The sequence below is a fragment of the Notolabrus celidotus genome, chromosome 3, assembly GCF_009762535.1.
Source record: "Notolabrus celidotus isolate fNotCel1 chromosome 3, fNotCel1.pri, whole genome shotgun sequence".
Classification (NCBI taxonomy): Eukaryota; Metazoa; Chordata; class Actinopteri; order Labriformes; family Labridae; genus Notolabrus; species Notolabrus celidotus.
In genome coordinates, this window is record NC_048274.1 from 4,936,973 (window position 1) to 4,957,459 (window position 20,487).

General features: G+C 42.2%; 1 protein-coding gene across 1 annotated transcript in view; it reads left to right on the forward strand.

Moving 5' to 3' along the window:
• otog (otogelin) overlaps positions 1-20,487 on the forward strand; it is a 51,799-nt gene that overhangs the window by 17,353 nt on the left and 13,959 nt on the right. Inside the window, exons 16-34 of the mRNA XM_034680296.1 lie at positions 114-291; positions 1,940-2,064; positions 2,296-2,508; positions 3,114-3,279; positions 4,424-4,498; positions 5,601-5,644; positions 5,965-6,130; positions 13,479-13,586; positions 14,261-14,399; positions 15,024-15,158; positions 15,287-15,433; positions 15,734-15,853; positions 16,089-16,205; positions 16,553-16,709; positions 16,854-16,880; positions 17,081-17,257; positions 18,146-18,424; positions 19,777-19,894; positions 20,081-20,160. Coding sequence (XP_034536187.1) covers positions 114-291; positions 1,940-2,064; positions 2,296-2,508; positions 3,114-3,279; positions 4,424-4,498; positions 5,601-5,644; positions 5,965-6,130; positions 13,479-13,586; positions 14,261-14,399; positions 15,024-15,158; positions 15,287-15,433; positions 15,734-15,853; positions 16,089-16,205; positions 16,553-16,709; positions 16,854-16,880; positions 17,081-17,257; positions 18,146-18,424; positions 19,777-19,894; positions 20,081-20,160 — 2,571 coding nt within the window. The remainder of the gene's footprint in view (positions 1-113; positions 292-1,939; positions 2,065-2,295; positions 2,509-3,113; positions 3,280-4,423; positions 4,499-5,600; positions 5,645-5,964; positions 6,131-13,478; positions 13,587-14,260; positions 14,400-15,023; positions 15,159-15,286; positions 15,434-15,733; positions 15,854-16,088; positions 16,206-16,552; positions 16,710-16,853; positions 16,881-17,080; positions 17,258-18,145; positions 18,425-19,776; positions 19,895-20,080; positions 20,161-20,487) is intronic.

Below are 20,487 nucleotides of genomic sequence, written 5' to 3' on the forward strand. Positions count from 1 at the left end.
CATGTATATTTTAAGAAACAAAACAACTTCACAAATGATTTATGCAGAAGTGATGAATGTATCAATTTAACTCCCCACCACTTGAAAGTCTAAATATTTTCCTCCTCCTGCAGACGTCTTCCACATCCAGGAGCTGTCGTCCATGTTCCTGCAGGTGAAGACGGCGTTTGGCCTGCGCCTGCAGTACAGCTGGAAGGAGTTTCGTCTCTACCTGCAGGCGGACGAGCTGTGGAAAGACGACACGGTGGGCCTGTGTGGCACCTTCAACGGCAACATCCAAGATGACTTCCTGTAAGTGTGCTCTGGCTGACCTTTGACCCCTCCCGCACCCTTTGTTGACCCTCCCTCTAGTGACAGAAGGAGAGAGGTGCTCCTGTTTCAGAGGCAGAGAGGGAGGTGATGGAGAAGTGCTCTCTCCCTCTCTCTCCCTCTCTGTAATGCACACTGGCCGGGCGGCTCAGCATCAAAAGCCTCGCTCTCTGATCGGCTTTTTAAGGCGGGCCAGATGAGCGCCCAACTGGACACGGCACTTCAACAAGGAATTTACTGTTAGTGGAATAGGGGCTCCACTGTACAGTACGGTAAAGGCCGACCGTGGAGGGCGGATGTTGTCTAACAGCTGTAAATGGATATACATCACAGCCGGTGACTGAAGTGGTCGTTTGCTGTTTGAAGGAAAACTGGATCCTGTTTTACTCACAGGAAACACTACGGTTAATATGATGACTTACAGAATCCTCTGCTTGAGACTTCATCTTTATTGATAACCTTCAGTAACTTCTTTTAGACACACTAAAGACTAATTGGCACATATAACGGCTTAAACAATCAGGGAACTTAATGAAGCTGGTTCTGATTCTTAAGTGAAACAGGTCCACCTGATCAAGTAAGAGATTGAAGAGGACTGACACTGTTTTGCTAATCACTAGTGAGCAGACGACAGAAGAGGACAGCTGTCAAAGCTTAACGTCACATTAAAAAAAGGCAAATGATCTAAGATGTTACTTTTACACAGTCTTCCTCTGGTGACGTTTGAGAGAGAGAAAAAGATGAATGTGTGGTCATGAAATAGTTGCTTCTCCATGCAGAGACTGTTCATCGTTGCTTTAGTTGCTTTCAGCACAACAGAAGCAGCTGAGCGCACACCGGTGCAGCTCCAACTCTGCGCAAGTTGGAGCTGAGTATATGAGGCAGCATCACCCTTTAAACACACACTTCAGTCTGCTACGTTGTTCACACTCTTTGCTGGTAAATCAGTTACATTTAGACGGATGCTTTAATAAAGTTTATGCTTCTTTCCCCTCTGCTTCTGGAGCTCTGTCCGGCCATCCATCTAAGCTCTCTCACCTCTCACGTTTTTTAAAAGAATAATCAGACCTGGTTTCAGACAGGATCTCATGTGATCACTGTTGGTTTGTGTTGAACCATCTAGTAATATATGTGATTGATGATGCTGGTGTTAGTAAATGTAGCTTTTAGTAGCCTGTGAGTGCTCATGTTTATGTGAACACATGCACACTGGCGGAAAAGCTGGCGCTGCACCACTGCAGGATGTTTTATTATCAAGTTACTTCAAGTTTCTTCATCTACATATCCCATAAACAGGAGTAGTCTACACCTGGGTTTACAAGTTTTGAAGGCAAGTAAAGATTGAACAGTTTCTCAAATGTCACCTGAGCGGCTCTGTATCTTCCTCGCTTTTTAAAGTCATATGCGGCCGTGCTGACTTGTCACTGCATCAAATTTGACAGTTTGTTCCTTTACGTCTGGGTTTTTATTCAAATTCCTCCATGAAAGTGCAGCAGAAATATCTAAACATGACACTCAGGCTCTGTTCTACCTGATTTCAGTTTCACTGTATAAAAACAGAAAGAGCTTGTGAAGTTGTTCCGCTGCATGTATCTATAAAAACCATGTGTGCTTTTTTGTCCCTCTGCAGATCACCATCAGGAATGATAGAAAGCACTCCTCAGCTGTTTGGAAACGCCTGGAGAGTCTCGTCAGCTTGTTCACCCAGCCTGACTACACCTCAGCTCGACCCCTGTGACACACACCAGCAAGCCGGTCAGTGTCTCTTCATTCATGTTTATTCTGCCCATGTTCAATATCATAGCTTTTTCAGGGTCTTTACTCAAGTCATTACATTTCTTTGAAACAAAAAACTTCGAAACTAAGTCCTCTAAAATCTTCTCTTTCTGGAGTCCAGTTTATTCAGTCAGACGTAGATAAGAAGTGGTAATACTCTCTTTAAGACAGAAAAACAAAAACACAAACCTGCTCTTTTCTTCTCTACAGTGACCTATGCCTCACAGATGTGTGACATACTGAACCAGGACCTGTTCTCAGCCTGTCACGAGTACCTCAGTCCGACCTCCTTCCATCAGCAGTGTCGCTCTGACACCTGTAAATGCGGGACTCCGTGCCTCTGCTCGGCACTCGCACACTACGCTCGACACTGCCGCAGATTCTCCGTCATCATCGACTTTCGATCTCAGATACCTGACTGTGGTGAGTGTTCTGCATTTTCAGGTTTTGGGCTAGTTGGTCCACCTTCTGTTGTTACCAAACAGCGCCCAATATCAAATCCAAATCCTATACTTTCCTTCCAGCTGTGAGTTGATGTCTTCTTTCAGACTTTACATCTGGTGTTTGAAGCACCATCATGAAGTCAGAGAGCTTATCTGAATCGTGATTGTGATCGCTACCACCTAAAATGTAGATCTACTTTATAACAAGAGGAGCAACATAAGCAGATAGAGGCATAACACAATCTTAACCTCCAGCTAAGCTGTGATGGTGATGTTGCATTGTGGGTAACTCAGGCTCCAGTCTTTATATGACTGATGTAACTGCTGTTAAACCTTGAAGAGATAAAGTCTGCAGTATTTCTGCCAATGTTGTACTCAATGTTTTGTCACTGCAGTGACAGAAACCATCACACTGCTGGATTTTATTTTCTATATTTGCAGCATGATAATGACTATTCATGTCTTTATTTATGCAATGAGAGATTAAATTCTGCACCATAAATGTTTGAAGTGTTATTCTAACCCCATGAGGTCATTTGTTAATCAGCATCTCCACCTCTCTGTTAACCCCGTCCCTCCCTTCAGCGCTCACCTGTCCTCCAACCATGACGTACGGCACCTGTGTGTCGTCCTGCCAGCGCCGTTGCTCCGCCCTCTCCGCCCCCCAGCACTGTGGGGAGGAGTGTGAGGAGGGCTGCGTCTGTCCCCAGGGATCCTTCTTCAACCATCGAACACACACCTGTGTGCACAGGTAGGGCTGATGAGGGGCAAAATAAAATCTTATACCATGATAATATTAGTAATATTAATAATTTCATATGTATAGCCCTTTTAAAGGACAGGGGAAACAGCACATAAACACAGTTAAACACAAGCAAACTAAACTATTTAAAAACTTAAAAACTAAAAAGGAAAAATCTATTGTTTGAAAACAGTTGGTTGCTCAAAAGAACTGTGTTATTTTTATGCTAGAAAAATAAATGCAATACTCATCCTGGTAAAAATAAATATTCTGCAAATGGAAAAGCCTCAAATTTGTGACATCCTCTGTCACTTCAGTAAAAAAGAATACAAGGGAATCAGCAACAAAGTTCACTTGTTGTGTATCAGTGCAGCTTCATGTCTTCATCAGCCACGCTGCAGGTTTGAAGCCAGTTTGAGTGTAAGATGATCTGAAGACACTCCACCAAACAGATCCTCTCTAAGTGATATTTGTATCTCCTCTGGAGTTTAGGTCAGCCTTTAAGTGGAGAGCCTTGTATCTTCCCTGCAGACGCCACAGAGCCAGAGGACCTCAGTAATTGTGCTCTCCCTTTCAGCCTGCTCTGCCCTAAAAGACAAGCAGCTTAATTCCTCTTAAATGTCCCAGGTTTTTACATCCTAGTGCAGCGCCGTGCCTTACTTACCATGTGCTAGAGTTACATCGAGGAATTCACCGTGAAACCCCCCTTTCATTCCCACTCGGGCTGGGGACTGCACAGATATCTGATAACCAGTGAGAAAGAATTAGTTGCACAGAGTCCGGTGTGTGGCGCTGATTTCTTACAAAGGTTTCAGCACCTGCTAAAAAGAGTTTAACTCAACATGTATATTCATGTTTTTATAAGGAGAGGTTTTTAAAGGAGGTTTGGTTGTGGATTTGACACCTTCAGCACTCATTTCACCTCTTTAAGCCTGTTATCTCTCCCTCTCCTCTTACCTTTAATACTCTGTTTAAGGTAACACAAAGCCCTCTTTAACATAAATCTTTACACAGTCATGAACAAACTCAGCAGTATTGAGTTTACATCACCCAAAGCCTGGGGTTTGAGTATTCAGGATTTTTCTGAAGACCTTTGGATGTTGAGTCACATTCGTCTGTGATCTGAGCTCTTCCCATGTGTGTTGTTTTCCAGGAGTGAGTGTCCCTGCAGCTTCCTGGGAGCAGACTACGACCCGGGAGATGTGATCATGACATCAGCAGGTGTTCAGTAAGATCTTCCCCTTCATCTCTGTCATCCTAACAGCACTTTCCCAACACGCAGTCCTGTGCTGTATGGGAAGATTTCATGTGTTTGTACATTTTTACATCAAAGATTTTTTGCTTCAAGTTGTGTTTTGGGGCATTTTTAACTTGATAAGAAAGCTAGAGAGCCCAGAAATGTGGGGAGTAGAGAGTCAGGGAAGACATACAGCAAATGGTCGCAGTCGGGAGTCTAACCTGCAACCACTGCGACAAGGACTATAGCCTCTGTATGGGGCATATGTTTAGACCACTAGGCCAACGGTGCCCCAACATCAAAGATTTTTACAGAAACAAATGTCTCTTTGGTCCTTTTCTTTCTCCAATATTGATAAGTGAGTCAACTAAATACTAACTGAGCCTCTGGCCAACTGATAAAACCACTATTTGATTCATCGTTGAATAATACCCAGTGAATATTAGATAGTACTTTTGCTTGCTTTGTTTATTGAATCATATTGTATTGTAATGTATAGTGTAGTGTTGTATCAGATCACAACCCAATACAATGCAATACATCACATGGCTTCAAAATGCAACACATAGCATCCCATGGCATCACACTTTATCGTATCGCATTGTATTGTATTGCATCGTATCGAATGGTATCGTAGCACATCGTATCGAATCTTATTGTATCGTATGTATCCTATTGTGCAGTGTCATGTCATGTCGTGTTGTGTTGTAGCATATTTATTATATTGCATCAAATGCTGTTGTTTTGTAACAGAACAGGACAGGGCTAAAGAGGTCTAAAGCCTGATTCTATACCAGTTTAGTCTCCAATGATGAATTGAGTTTATATTTGAAAATATTTACTTTAGAAAACTTACTGTTCTAAATGTCTAAACCTCACTCAAGTTCTCTAATAAGATCTGCAATACCTGCTCTACTGAAGTACTGATATAGCCCAATAAGGTATATCAAATACATATACTATTATGTACTGATATGCATAAGGAGCGAAAATTGAGCAATGAGCAGTGCGCAATGAAATATTTGTTTTTTTGTGCACCTTCATGATGTATGATCTTCATCATCATCGTCCTGTACTCTCTGTTCTTCTGCAGGCTCTGTGTGAACGGTAAGCTGGTGTCACAAACAACAGACAGTGGTGAGTCACTTTATTAACAGTTCTATCCTCTTTGTTTTATTATGTGTCAAATAATTACGAGACTCTGCGTTCAGCATGTTTCCTTTCTTCTGACAATAATGAGAACTGTGCAAACTAAACAAACAGGCACAGTCATGAATTTGAACATTGTTTGTATTACCATACTTAACATGTAAGGAATTTAAACAGAGGATGACACAAAGGGGACAAACTCTGCAGGGGAAGGAAGGAAGGAACAGGTCATGTGGGGAGTGATGGAATTCTAAATCTCACTTCACACACTGTCTAACCTGTCCTTTCCCCTCCTCCTCCTCCTTCAGACAGGTTTTGTCCGGCCGGTCAGCTCTATCAGAACTGCTCCGAGGGAGACGATGGCTACTTGTCAGGAAGGGGCGTGGCCTGCGAGCGCACATGTGAATCTTACCTGCTCAACCTCACCTGCTCCACACATGAGCCCTGCGTGGCCGGATGTAGCTGCCCCCCTGGGTGAGTGATGCCCTGCCAAAAAACCCTTCAAACTCTTTATGAATAACTGTGCAGATGGGGTGTGATATCATGACTGTCAAAACTATCATGAAATATTTTTGGCAAGCTGAAATTTCATGAATCAATTCCAAACTTGAGTTTTAAAGCAACAGAGAGTCTCTCTGACAATCTTTATGACATCTCTTATCACCATAGCTTTCTTCTGAAAATCAACCCAACATGTTTTTTTGCGTCAGGCTCTCTTATGAGGTTTATTTGACTGACTGTCTGCTGCTCACTTGTTCTAGCCTGAGATTTAGTGTGAGGAAAATGGCTTCATGAGTTCTTACAACATTGGAAGAGAAGAGTTCTGCTACCTTATGGCTCTGAATTCAATCGTCTCGGTCATCTGTCGGGTATGATGGTCTCTGTGAGTATGACGGCGACTCAGGATGACAGTGACCTTAAGAAATAACAGTGTAGGTCTGGTGAAACTTAAATCTTTGAGTCACTGTGTCACTGAGGCTTGACATGGAGAGTGGGAGCTGGCTGTAGGCTGGTTAAAGACCGGAAAATGTCACATGAGGCGGGAATAATCCTCTGACTCTTCCTGGCAGCAGGTCAAGCATGAAAAAACCCTCACCCTGTGCATGGTGATGCTGAGGGGAGGGGAGGCAGGGGTGTCTCTTTTGAGCATTGACTGCATCTGACTGTTATTGTGATTTATACAGACATCATTGATGGGTTTGACCATTCTTATCATACAGAAAGGGATGTTTGTACTCATAACTCATAGAGAAATGTTTTCATGGAATGAGAATTGTCCATCTAAACCTGGGCAAATGAGACGAAAAACAAACTTCATCAGGTTTGCAAAGCTCTCACAAAGGGTTGAATGCATCTCTAACTGCACTGCAGGGAGCACAGAGCAAATCAATTTCCCCCTTTCCATGCAAATGAACTTCACCTCAAAATGTATCAGGTGAGCAAATGCTGGCACCAACAGCCATGCACGGTTAGAGTGAAATATAACAGTCTGCAGAGAGCTATTTATCACAGCCGCTGATATCACAACCAACTGGTAACAGTGTCTCCTCCCTCCCAGCTCATTCTCTGTGAACAGATCTAAGCATCGTCAGGATGAGAGTGCAGCTCTGGGCAGGGTGCATGCAGCTTCGCTCCTCCGTCAGATACCAAAAAAAAGAATACTCTGCACAGAGCAGGACGTCTTTATGAGTGTGCTGCTAGTGAATATCATTAGCACGATTTAATTTGTCACTTGGACCTTGAGATGGAGCAGATTACAGGGGCAGTGGTGTCATCAACAGCTGTAATCTATTTTTGTGATTTTGTTCAATTGGCTGGAGTTAAACCCGGAATAATCCTGACCGGCTGTGTCTTGAAAATAATTGAACCCAAACTTGACTTTGCCCTACGTGACTTACTGGAGGATACCTCTAGAGGGTACACCAGAGAGCTCAGGCTGTGTGCAATCATTTTGGATTTGCAGGATGTAAACAAGAGACGTAGCAGAACACGAGGAGGTTACTGTTTTCCAACAGGGATTATAATGAATTTCCACATTGACGCCAGCTATTTTGACCGGTGTGTTTGTTGCTGTGCAGTAAATAGCAATGACACATCCCACAGATGTGGATAACCAAACATGGTCCATCAACTTTCTGCCATTGTTGTTCTTGCTGTTGTGTTGACTGTCACATCCTCCATGCCTCCACACTGCCTCCACTGCTGATGTGGATGCTGCATCTTGCATCCATACCGTGATGATTTTATAGGATGTGCACAGCCATGTACCGATCATACACAGGATATGCAGGGCAGCCATTATGCACATGCATAGTTTTCAGTACCTCAGGTATTAGTTTTTTATGGATAGCTCTTTCATGTCAAAAATGGAAAAAGAGACTGTTTGATGCCTCTTTGGTTTAAGACTGTTTCATGGCCTAAACCTGTCTCTGGGGTCAGCTGGGACTCATGAGAATAAACGTTGTTTCACTTTTTTCTAACATCATTTTAAACTGTTGATAGCAAACATAGAACAACATAGAGAGTTAGTCTGACTGATATACAACTGTTCAGTTTGGTCAGAAGCTAGAGGGAAAATAACTCTTTTGATTTAAATGTTGAGATTCATATAAATCTGAGTTTCTGTTGAGTTTGACGATAAGAAAGACTTCAGTGATGTTCTTCACTGATAGCAGCGATCACTTCTGATGAGTCTTAGATCATCTGTGTGAGACAAAAGTCCTCACAGTCAGCAGCTGAGGTGGGCAGACATCACGGAGTAGATTACAGTAATCTGATCTCTACAATCCAGAGCCTGAAAGGAGGTTTAAGTGGTTTCATTCTGTGACATCAACTCAGAGTCGTACTGATTACAGAACGCACAGACAGGCTCGGTTATGATACATTAAAGCTTATGACACTCTCTGACAAGTTGAACTTTAGAGTTAGTTTTTAGACATGCTCACTAAATCTCTCTTCATATATGAGTCTGATATTATTTTCCTTATCATTCCACCAGAAATCAAAGGAAAAATGAAGCTGACTAAAACTCATGTAGTTCAAATTAAATACATAAAGAAGAATCCACAATTTAAATGTAAAAGACAAGAATGATGCTAAATGAACATCTACTCATACATTTAAAGAAAGGATGTGAATTTTAAATGCCATTAACATAAAAAAATATGTTTAAAATACTCTGAAAATAATCATTGAGTTAAAGGATTAACTCAGGTATCACAGGCTCTCATAGGACAAACAAATGAACCACATAACATTGACAACACAGGACTTAAAGCTCAATAAATCACACCAATAAAACATTTCACACATGACAAAACTACATGTAATCCATTGATTCGTTAACATGTAAGTAATGTCAACAACTGTGACTGACACGGATCTCTATATTTCTATTCTTAAAACATTGGATATGAAAACAACACATTAAGAAATAAACACACGACCAGTAAAGCATTTTTGGTACAGATTTTTAAATGTTGTTATGTGTAGCTGTCTGACGTTTTGCATTTAGATAAATAAACACCACTTATAGAATAAATAATCGTATTAATAAAAAAGAAACGTATTAAAGTGGTAAATATATGCATATAGAAAATGAATGATTTGTAGCACCAAACGAAAAATGACTTGAACAAATGAATGTGTTCAATAATTACACATAAGGTCCACATGTAAATAATACCCACGTGAGAAGGTCAGACCGTAACAGAGAGACTGTGTGGTTATTGTAACTCTGTATCATCTCTGCTGACGTCACTGATGTGATTCATTGATTCACATTCACCACTTTAAGCACGACGACCTTTAGTGTGACCAGGACCTTCTAGATCCCAGAATACCGGTCATGTCCAGAGTTTTAATAATTCACTGGAACCTGCTGCTTTGACGGCTAATCTTGTGGAAACTTTGGACACAAAGAGACTTCATTCAGCTTCCTGAATGACGGCTGTATTAAAAAGTGCAGTGGTGGGTGGACAAGTCAAAGGTGGAGTCTGATAATTAGAAGAGTGGGTTTTTAAATTTGTTTTGAGGATGTTCAGATTGTTTTCACCACATAACACCTCATAGCTTTGTGATTTTTCAGTTCTTTTTATGTCTTTCATGCTGTCCGTGTTGAATGACTGTCCTTCCTCTTTCGCCTTCCTTTATTTTTTAAATATTTTTAAAGGTCCTTGAAATAACAGTTAGTTAACAGATATGTATTAATTGTTAGTAAGACAAACAGTGTCAATGATAGCAGGAGGAACATGTTAATTGTGAGATAACAGTATTTATGAGGAAAAGAAAGAAAAGAAGAAAACTTCTCAAGAGTTTCAACAGATTTTTTGGTTCTAAATAGTCTTCTGGATGTTTTGGAGAGAAGCCATTAATCTATGAAGATCATCAGAAACCAAGAGCACTCAGAAATTTCAGCAAGGACAAATATGAGACCAAGCCCAAACATCAGTCTCCTGCTTGAGTAGCTTTGTTTTTGCTGTTACACATCAGCCACCTGTCTTCACCTTGCTGGTTTCCTTTTCTTTCCTTTACTGCAGATGATCAGCAGGTGTCCCCTCTGTCATATTAAGACTGTACTTAGATGACTATCATGAAAACTAAAAGCACTCCCACCTCAGAGTCCACTGTGAGGTATTCGTCTGCAGCAGGACTATAAAACCTCTGATGGGAAATAATTAGCTGAGGTGCTGACAGAAGAATCTATTGTGTTTCATTCACAATGGCACACTTTGTTTATGATCAAAATGTGGACTATTCATCTCTTCCTCATTCTACGACTATTAGCCCAGCTGAACTCATATGAGACCTTCAGGTGCAGAGCAGAGCCATGCAGCATACCAGAGTGTTGGTTACAGTATGTACATGAAATCAACTGGAGGCAGAAGTTAGCTTCCTGTAGACTTTATTAAAAAAGTTTGGAGTTAGGAAAGAAAAGTGTGGTGATATACTCAGAACTGAGATATTAATCTACAGGTGAAGATGCTGTTTGAGACCAGTTTAGAAATGTTCCTTAGTTTTTATTTCATTTTGACTTTTTGTTGTTTCCTTTTTTTGACGCTGGTGTTAATTAAGTTTTTAAAATCTCTGAGTTTTAGTTTGATTTAATATTTGATATAATATGTTGTTTTCTATTGTTGGGATTCTGACTGCACAACCAGTTTACCTTCTGATGTACTAACAAAGAAACCATGAACCTTGAGCCTTGAACCTCTGCAGGACCAAAACCTGATGTGTCACTAAGGTTATGTTCACACTGCAGGCAAAAGTGGCCCAAATTTTTTTTGGGGTCAAGTGACCAGGTCAGATTTTTTAGAGGCAGTGTGAACAGATTTTTTCAAATCAGATTTAGACCACTTCCATATGTGGTCCTGAATCAGATACAGATCAGATTTTTTTTAATGCGACCTCAGTGTGAACGGCCATGGCGGATTTGATGCGCATTTGATACTTTCATGTCACTTTATAGCGACACTCGTCACAATTCTGCGCGGTGGTAGCCTTGCGAAATGAATTAGAGAGAAGCCAGTTGCTCAGTCCATTGGGACTTGGCTTGGGTACCGAAGGGTCGCCGGTTCGAGTCCCAGTATGGATGAAGTTTGGCAAGTGGACTGGTGGCTGGAGAGGTGCTGGTTCACTTGCCTGGGCACTGCCGAGGTGCCCTTGAGCAAGGCACCGAACCCCTAACTGCTCTGGGTGCGCTGGTTGACGGCAGTATCCTCACTCTGACATCTCTCCCTAAGCATGTTCACTGCATGTGTGTGCATTTGTATGTATATACCAAAACAAACTGTATGTGTAGCATGTCCAAAAATAGCATGAGTGAAAAAATGGAATTTCCCCCCTGGGGATCAATAAAGTACCTTTCTTCTTCTTCTTCTTCTTAAAAATTGAGAAAAGCAACGATGGAGTGAGTCAATGGAGGGACAACGAGGTCTTGGATCTTATATGGGGTGACACTTCCATACAAGCAAAGCTTGAGGGTTCATACCGGCTCCCACTGCACATAAACTTTGTAACAAATGTGAAAATGCTGACTTGCTCAGTGTTTACGTTTGTGAAACAGCTGCATATGACGTCATTGTTACTGTTCTTTTGCGCGTGCGGAGCAGTTCGGAGCCGCAAACAGTTCACACTGGAATCAGATACAGGTCACATTATAGATGGTAATGTGAACAGGCAAACAAAAAATCAGATCTGAGCAAAAAATCTGAATTGAGCGTTAAGCCTTGCAGTGTGAACGTAGCCTTAGTCATCGGTTCTTCTGATTACATAATAGTCTAATGGCTTTGGAGATGAGTTACTAAACTAAGCTTTGTCAGTGTTCAGCAGGTGGTCCTTTTAAGTGATTCAGGTACTTTGACCACAGTGCTGAAGACTCTGATCTGTCCCTCTTCTGGTCTGATAAAACGTGTGATCTTCACTTCAACACCTGGCCCACACCGGATGCATCCTTGTCCAAAGACAACCCATTTTGCGGTCTGGCTCGCCCGTCGCCACTCTATGAAATTTTATCTTCCTCCGTTTTTTTTTCATTATCTGTTAGAATTAAATTCAAATGAAGGCTGTGATTATGAAAATTTATTCATAATGTGAGTGTAGGCCGGGAGAGTGAATGATTTTAGATTCTTTGATCAGTGTACTCGATACGGCAGCTTGGCCGACGGATAAAGGAAGCTGTTAACACGGTTTTATCTGGGATGTAACTCTACTCAGATGAACCTGAGGTTTGTGTTGGGACCATTCAGTGTGTCACTTCATTGTCTGCTGCCTTGCCAGTGGATATAGCTCAACCCGGGATATTACAAGATACTTATCAGCCTCGTCTCGCAGAGTGGAGAGCAAATGGAGGCATCCAGACAAAGACTGTTTCTCTCCCTATCTCTGAGAATCCTAATTGTCTGGTTTTCTCATGTAGCCAACGAGTGTTACCGCTTTTCATCCACAGTCGCCCACCCCTGAAACTCTCTCCCTCTTGTTTCCTGGGATTGCTCGGCGCTGCAAGTTCACCTGTCTTGGCTTTGCCTCTGTCGGTCAGTCCTCATATCTACGTGCTGGACTCCAGCAACAACAGCTTCTAATATTCGTCTCATCGCTATCACCGCTCCTTCTGTCTCTTACTCCCCTCTATCCATCTTTCCAGACCCAACTCGGTCGAGGCAGATGGCTGTCTAACATGAGTCTGGTTCTGCCTGAGGTTTCTGCCTGTTAAAAATGAAGTTTTTCCTCCCCACTGTAACTAGTTAAATATTGCAATGTGCAATGCTCATGATGGATTAAGGTGGGGTAAGACTGAGTCTTATCCTGTCTTGAAGTTGGGTCTCTGTTCATAATTTGACATAGAGTGGTCTAGACCTCCTATGTTTGTAAAAGCGTCTTGAGATAACGTTTGTTGTGATTTGGCGCTATACAAATAAAGATTGATTGATTGATTGATGATATCTTGGTCAGAGATGAAGAGAGGAGCTCTAAATGATGTGATGGGACCAGATCTACCAGTTTCAATTGAAGATTCCTCAATCAGGGATGTGATCCACCCAAGGGGACAGAGTATTTCAAAAGGCAGCAAGACTTGGTTGAAGTTTATGTAGACTTTACATCTTTCATCCACAAAGCCTCCACAGTCCCAGAACTGAGCAGATCAGGCAAAAGCCTTTAAGACATTCAAAACATCCTCATGAACTTCCACCAAACACAGCTGCTTTTTGGATCCTTACCAGAATCTATTCATCCCAAACCCTGACATCCAAGCTCCATCTTCCATATGAACATATACTAAAATGTAAGGTATTTGCATTTCACAAGTCCATGTTTTCTTCCCCAGCTTGCTGAAACATGGAGATGAGTGCTTTGAACCTGCATCCTGCCCCTGTCTGTGGAAAGGAAAGGAGTATTACCCCGGAGATAGAGTCTCCTCTCCCTGCCATCAGTGGTGAGTTCATGCATTTCTGCAGACTGAGCCACAAAATGAATCAGGTTAACCATTTGAGCACGTTTGCTGACTACATTGACTGTCTTTTGTTCTTCGTGTGATCCTTAAGCGTTCGTTTTTCCGCCCATCCGTCACTTGGTCTTTATCCATTTTGACATGTTGCACCAATTTGTTTTACCATCACAGATCTTCTGATAACAATGCCTGTCAGATTTAAGACAAATCTCCCACAACGTGGCTAATTTTTCAAAGTCAGCTTCAGCCTGAGAGCGATGACTCCTGAGATTGTTTGAGCAGCAAAAGTGGCCACCTGATATCTATAATTCTGAGTTATCAGAGGACAGAGGGAGGCCTGGAACACAGAGCAGGGCCTTGTGTGACTCTTTGATTCCCTCTGCTTCAGTCTGGTGAAAGGAAACTCTCTCCCGCTGATCTCAGTCATTCTCCAATCCTCCCATTTCTTCTTCAAGCCATAGCCAGAGAAGACGATGTAGATGACAGCCTAATAGCTCAATGAGCGCTGATTCAGCCTTTGACAATTCACAGGCCACTTTTCTGCCTGCTGTAAACCCGAGGCGCTCCACAAAAGGAGGCCATTAGAGATGAAAAAAATGCCTTCACACTAAGTGGGAACAAGTTGATGCTGAATCACTGAAGCTTTGCTCTCTTTGTAGTGTCTGCCAGCATGGGACGTTCCAGTGTGAGTTTCATCCGTGTCCGTCCATGTGCATGGCTTACGGGGATCGCCACTACAGGACGTTTGATGGACTGCTGTTTGACTACGTCGGTGCATGCAAAGTTTATCTTGTAAAGGTATTTAAGGTTTTTATTCTCAGGACAGCCTCCAACTGTGGTTTTGTATATTTTAACCTTTTATTTGATACACTAAAGGCCCATAGAGGAAAGTAATTTGGGGTCTTTTTGGATAAAAGTACTGATTTTTATCGAAAAAACTTATATTCTCAAAAAACACTTCACCCTGACACAAGGACCATGCTGCCAAAGTCGATATCTGCAGTTTCTTGTCAACTTGTAAGAGGCAAGAGCAAAATATAAATGTTTAAGAGCTTGCATTTATTAAGAAATTAGCAAAATCTTTACCATGATGAATGGGCCAACGGATAGGAAGTGGGAGGGGCCATCCGTATCACCCAATGGTTGGTGGATAAACCAGTTCAAGCCAAGAGTTCAGCATCATTTTGCCCTTACTGGAGTGAAGTCGTAATATTTAGATGCAAGGGTCAGGGTGGAGGGATGCAAAGGTTAAACTTATGCCAAGTTTTCAGATCACACTAGATGCTTAGTGAAGTGCATCTGTATTCCACAGGGATGTTCTATATTGCTAGTTAAAGAGAGGTTTTAACAATTAATTTAATCAGGAGTTGTCGGCTATTAAGACCTCAATAGTTCCAGTGATTGATATTCATGTCCCCACAGAGCAGTGCTGATGTGATGCTCAGCATAGCAGCTGAGAACGTTGACTGTTTCGACAGCGGAGTCATCTGCAGGAAGTCTCTGCTGATCAGTATTGGAAGATCCTTGGTGGCATTTGACGATGACACAGGGAAGCCGGTAAGACTCACTTTAGATTTACATTTCCACACAGATACATCTGTGCACTGTCTTAAACTTGGCATGTTGCACCTTTCAAGTTTTACAACAAGTACTTTGGAGAATGAAAACCACTCTGTCCTCCTCAGAATCCATCCAGTTTGATTGACAGGAAGCAGAGGATGTTCATCTGGCCAGCAGGATACTACACAGTGGTTCATTTCCCAGAGGAAGACGTCACCATCCTCTGGGACCGTAAGACCACCGTCCACATCCAAGTTGGGCCTCGATGGCAGGTAAGACAGGAGGGCCTGACAGGGTATTTTTCTGATTTAATTCTTAACCCCTTCCAAACCCTATTCAACTAAAGGCTTTTGTAAGAGCAACCCTAGAGTATCTGAACATTTCAGTTCACCAAACCTTGTACATGATTTCTTTCTCACTTCTCAGAGGCTGCAACAACCCTACCAGCTCTAGACTGTATTCATCCTGTTTCTCACTCTTAAAGCAGAAAGAATAACATACAGTGAGGTTTACTCTAAGCACAGGATTATTATCCAGTTATAAAGTTATGAAGTGTTTGTTGATGTGTTCAGGGGAAGCTAAGCGGGCTGTGTGGGAACTTTGACATGAAGACGGTGAACGAAATGCGGACACCCGACAACATCGACTCCCCGACTCCACAGGAGTTTGGAAACAGCTGGACTGCAGCAGAGGTGAGAGAGAGAGACATCAACAACACTGTGAAGTCTTAAAAGTTAGGATATGTGTCTGCTTGTTTCAACTTTTCACAGAAGTTAGTTTTCATTGACAGAATAACAGAAAGTTGTCATTTATGGTGATAAGTAAAATCCTGAAATCAAATAAAAGCTGTAGTTAAACCCTCTGACTATGTGTGTGTGTGTGTGTGTGTGTGTGTGTGTGTGTGTGTGTGTGTGTGTGTGTGTTCAGTGTGTGAACAGTCCAGATATCAGACACCCCTGCACCCTCAGTCCGCTCAGAGAGCCTTTTGCAAAGCGTCAGTGTGCGGTGCTGCTCAGTGAGGTCTTCCAGGCCTGCCACCCAGTGGTGAGTACACAGACGACACAACAGACCTGACATGCAGCTTGTAGCACTCTCACTTCACTCTTCAAGCTTTGCCGGGGGTGTTGGGCTCCCTGAAAACACATCACACTGAGCCCTAACACTTCTAAGGCACAAATGCACTTTTACTTAAGGGCCCCTGTCAGTCATGGACCCTCTTCTCCTGACTTTTCTCTCCCATACAGCACCCTGCATCCTCTGGTTAATCTTCTACAGTTAATACATGACTGAATCCTGAAATGACCCATGTTTGTGCCAGAGTTTGAGCATTAGTTTAGCACCTTCATCATTCCTTCTACTGTTCTAAATAGTTAATTGTCCTCTGTTTTCAGGTGGATGTCACCTGGTTCTACATGAACTGCCTAGCAGACACGTGTGCCTGCAGTCGTGGAGGAGACTGTGAGTGTTTCTGCACCAGTGTGGGGGCCTACGCTCAGCGCTGCTGCCACCAGGGCGTTCCCGTCGACTGGCGCTCTCCGTCTCTGTGCCGTAAGTCAGAACACAGGGGAGAGAATTATTATGTTAATCTCTGTTTCAAGAGATAGTCAAGCCCTGGTACTTATTTTTTACTATGAAGCAGTTTGTGGAATCACAATATGACTGAACTAACTGCCTCTTTGCTTCTTCCTGCAGCGTACGATTGTGAATACTACAACAAAGGTATGATGATTTCCCCCCTGAAATATGAGCTTTTAGAACAACTACATCATTCACTCAGAGACTCACCTACATGGGGTTACATTTTTAAGGCTTAAGGAGTAAAACGGTCTGACAAAGAGCCAAACAGTAGAGTAGAGTTTGCAGGATTTGTTATGCACTTATTTAAATGAACTTGCACTAATTTCTCCTCCAATCTGCAGTTCTGGGTAAAGGCCCCTTCAGGCTGACCACCTTCAGAGACAAGACGGCGTGGTTAGCAGCCAGCAGGTCCAGTGGTTTGGTGTTCCTGCAGAAAGGAAACCTCAGCGACATCACCGCCCCTCGAGCCCTCTCAGAGTTCATGATGACGCCCGGTCTCAGCAGAGCCCGACCACACGGTGAGTTATTTCTCTGTGACATGTTCTGTACAATACAGGATTTAATTCTCTGCAAGATCTGATCGTGAGCTTCATTATTTACTACATACTACTCTTTTCATTTAATTCTTCTCCAGAAAGAGTATCTCTAAAATTGGTTTCCAGCTTAAGAAGTTATAGCAACATATTAGAGATTTAAAACGTCCAAAGGACAACCAAATATTTAAGAAAATAGAGCCTTGATTTGCTGACGTGCCCTCTTTAAGACTTCTTCTTCTACATGTATAATTAATAACAAAAGCAGTGAGCAGAAATGACCTGAAGAATATCTTCTTCTGCTCTGACTTCAAAGCCAGCCTGTTGGTGTTGTCCTCTTCTGTTTCCTCTTTCATTCAGCAGTGTTTGGATGATTTAAGTGTCCCTGTGAAAACACTGATGGAGGAGATGAACTTCAGTGGCAGACAAGTTCAGAGATCAGATTGCTAAATGCTAATACGGAAACCTGAGCTGCAGGCTGGCCAGAAAGCCACGACTGGGACGAGTAACTCTCACTTTTTACTGCATGAGAGCTGCACTTAGGCTGAAATCTGGTTCCTTTTCAAGACATGTTAAATTCAATGAATGCACATCAAAGACTTTTCTTGCAGTGCTTGCTGAGTTATTGTAAGAGGTCACAGAAATACATTCACTCGCAGTTTTTGCAACATGACATTTTTACCATGAAAACTGAAAGCCAGAAAGTTAATGAGTCAAACAAGAATCAAGCTTCTCGCTTTAAAGATGCTTTAATTTGCTTCTTAGTAAGGTGTTGAAGAGCCTTTATTTCATGGACATGCAGTAGTCCTCTTTCTCTTCTTTCCTCCTCTGGTTCCTGTTACTGTGTTGAAGTTTTTATTCTCATCTCTTCAGACACATCCCGGGTTTCCTTTGAGGCAGCCGACAGACCAAACTACTTTCTGTACTCGAGCCCCAAAGGCCAGATGAGGCTGTCCAAGTGGGAGGACAGCGAGGCATTCTTTGATGGAGCCACCTTCATCCTCCACAGGAACACCTGGGTACCTGGCTATGACTCGCTTGAGTCCCACGCAAAACCTGGGTTCTTCCTGTATGCCATGCTGCCACGCCTCCACCTGCTCAAACACAGACACACCGACAGCTTCCGCAAGGCCACGTTGTTCAAACTCACAGGTCAGCAACACTGATATGAGATTTGAGATAGGTAGACCTTATTGTTAATAAAGTGCACAAGTACAGTGCGAAGAAATTGTATGGCTGTCCTTACTGGTGAAGATAATCAGAAAAAACAACAAATTAATTTAGATAAATCAAAAAATAAAAACCTGTACAAAGCATACAAGCTCATCTAAAACTACAGGTAAAGAATTATTATCTTCTCCATACAAATTTGTATTCTGAGTTTTAATTTTAGCCTCACTTGGGCATGTTATAGGACTCTGGTATTTTCTTCTGCGGGTTAAATTGATCATCAGCACTCCTTTCTCAGGTCAAAGGTCAAGACCAGGAACTCATGAGTGTGCATGCTTTGCTTAAAGAGCAGCAGAGCAGATTACTGCTGCTAAAAATACGTCAGAATTTGTTTTAGTTAATGGAAAAGTTGAGGAGCCAGCAGCAGATTGTATTACCTCTGACAGCAGTGAGCTCTGCACATCAGACAGACTTTCAGGCTTTCTAAGTTCATCACATGATGGCTCCGTGAAAACATTTTAAGCCAGTCTAGATTAGTTACATGATATTCTCTTTACTAACAACTTTTTCCTGCTGAGATTTTATTATTAGATGGATTTTATTTTAGTACTCCAGAGTATTTTAACACAATACATCAGATCAAACTTCACAAAAGGGCCAAATAGAAACATTGAGTCTAAAGTCAACAGTATTTCCTTGCTGAAGGTTGATCGTCAGATTTGAAGGAGATCAGGGTTCAGTGTGTCGATACCATCATGATGCTTTTTAAGAAATATTACATCTGTACGCTTCAATTGTACCTCTTCTGTTTTAACATTAGCAAAGAGATTGATTTGTTAACTGTTCAAACAGTTTAGAAACTGTCGTTTCTGGACCGCCCACAATGTGTAGATGTAGAGGGAATCTTCGTGACACTGGCTTGCTTGTTTAGTAATACATTTATTACAAGAAAACAATACCAGTATCGGACAAGCACCGCGGAATGCCTGGAAGACAGCTCTGCAAATCTGCTGACTCCCAGAATGCTGTTGACCAGCACCTTTTATAGGTCTGCGAACCAATAACATAGCCTACTGCAAAGCCCAAACTTATCTTGATCTCTAGTTATCTACTTTACCCTCCTGGGCTCTGCTAGCCTAATGGTTACAAAACTTGTCCATGCATGTCACTAAATTGGAAGGGGGTCTCAAACAAATTCCTTGAATGTCTGGGGCAACATAGGCTTCTCTTTGACTTGTTTTACATCAGTTACTTATTTCCTATCAGATACTTCAAAACAGAACCAACTTTTAATAAAAGGTCTAAATGATGTGTGTGTGTGTGTTTTCTATCAGCCCCTAGCCCAGACAGCCCGACTGGTCCTCGGTGCCAGTGGAGGTATGATTCCTGTGTCATCCCCTGCTTCAGGACCTGCAGTGACCCATCAGCCGAAGCCTGTGTCCGCATCCCAGAGTGAGACATTTGACCTGTTCACTAACCCTAACACAACTCAAAAGTTTGCAGACTAGTTTGAGCTGCACATTGATCTGATAATCCTCATCGGACTTCTGTTCAGTGCATGTATTAATCTGAGAGCTCTGAGGTTTCAAAGTTTAATCTGATGGTTTGACTCATCGCTGTGTGTTTTTCTCTGCACAGAGTGGAGGGCTGTCTACCTGTCTGCCCTCCACACATGGTCCTGGATGAGATCACACGTCGCTGTGTCCATGTTGAAGATTGTGAGTATCACCTGATTACAGATATTTAACCAATTGAAAGCATTTTTTTCTGCATGGATCAAGGGTGGCTTGCAAGCTATTTCAAATTAAAAAACAATTACTTACTTCCCTTACCAACAAAAACAGGAGAGAACAAGATTAGATAAACTGATTCACCCATACACATCCTGAAAGAAAAATGATTAAATGCATGCTGAGGAAAAAGAGCAGATGTAGATGGTTGGGAGAGGAGGGAGATAGGATTTGTGTGTGCTGCAATGACATCATCTCCCTGTGGATGTAGGGGAAGGACCTTTGATCAAACCTATCACCTGCAGAGCTGAAGTC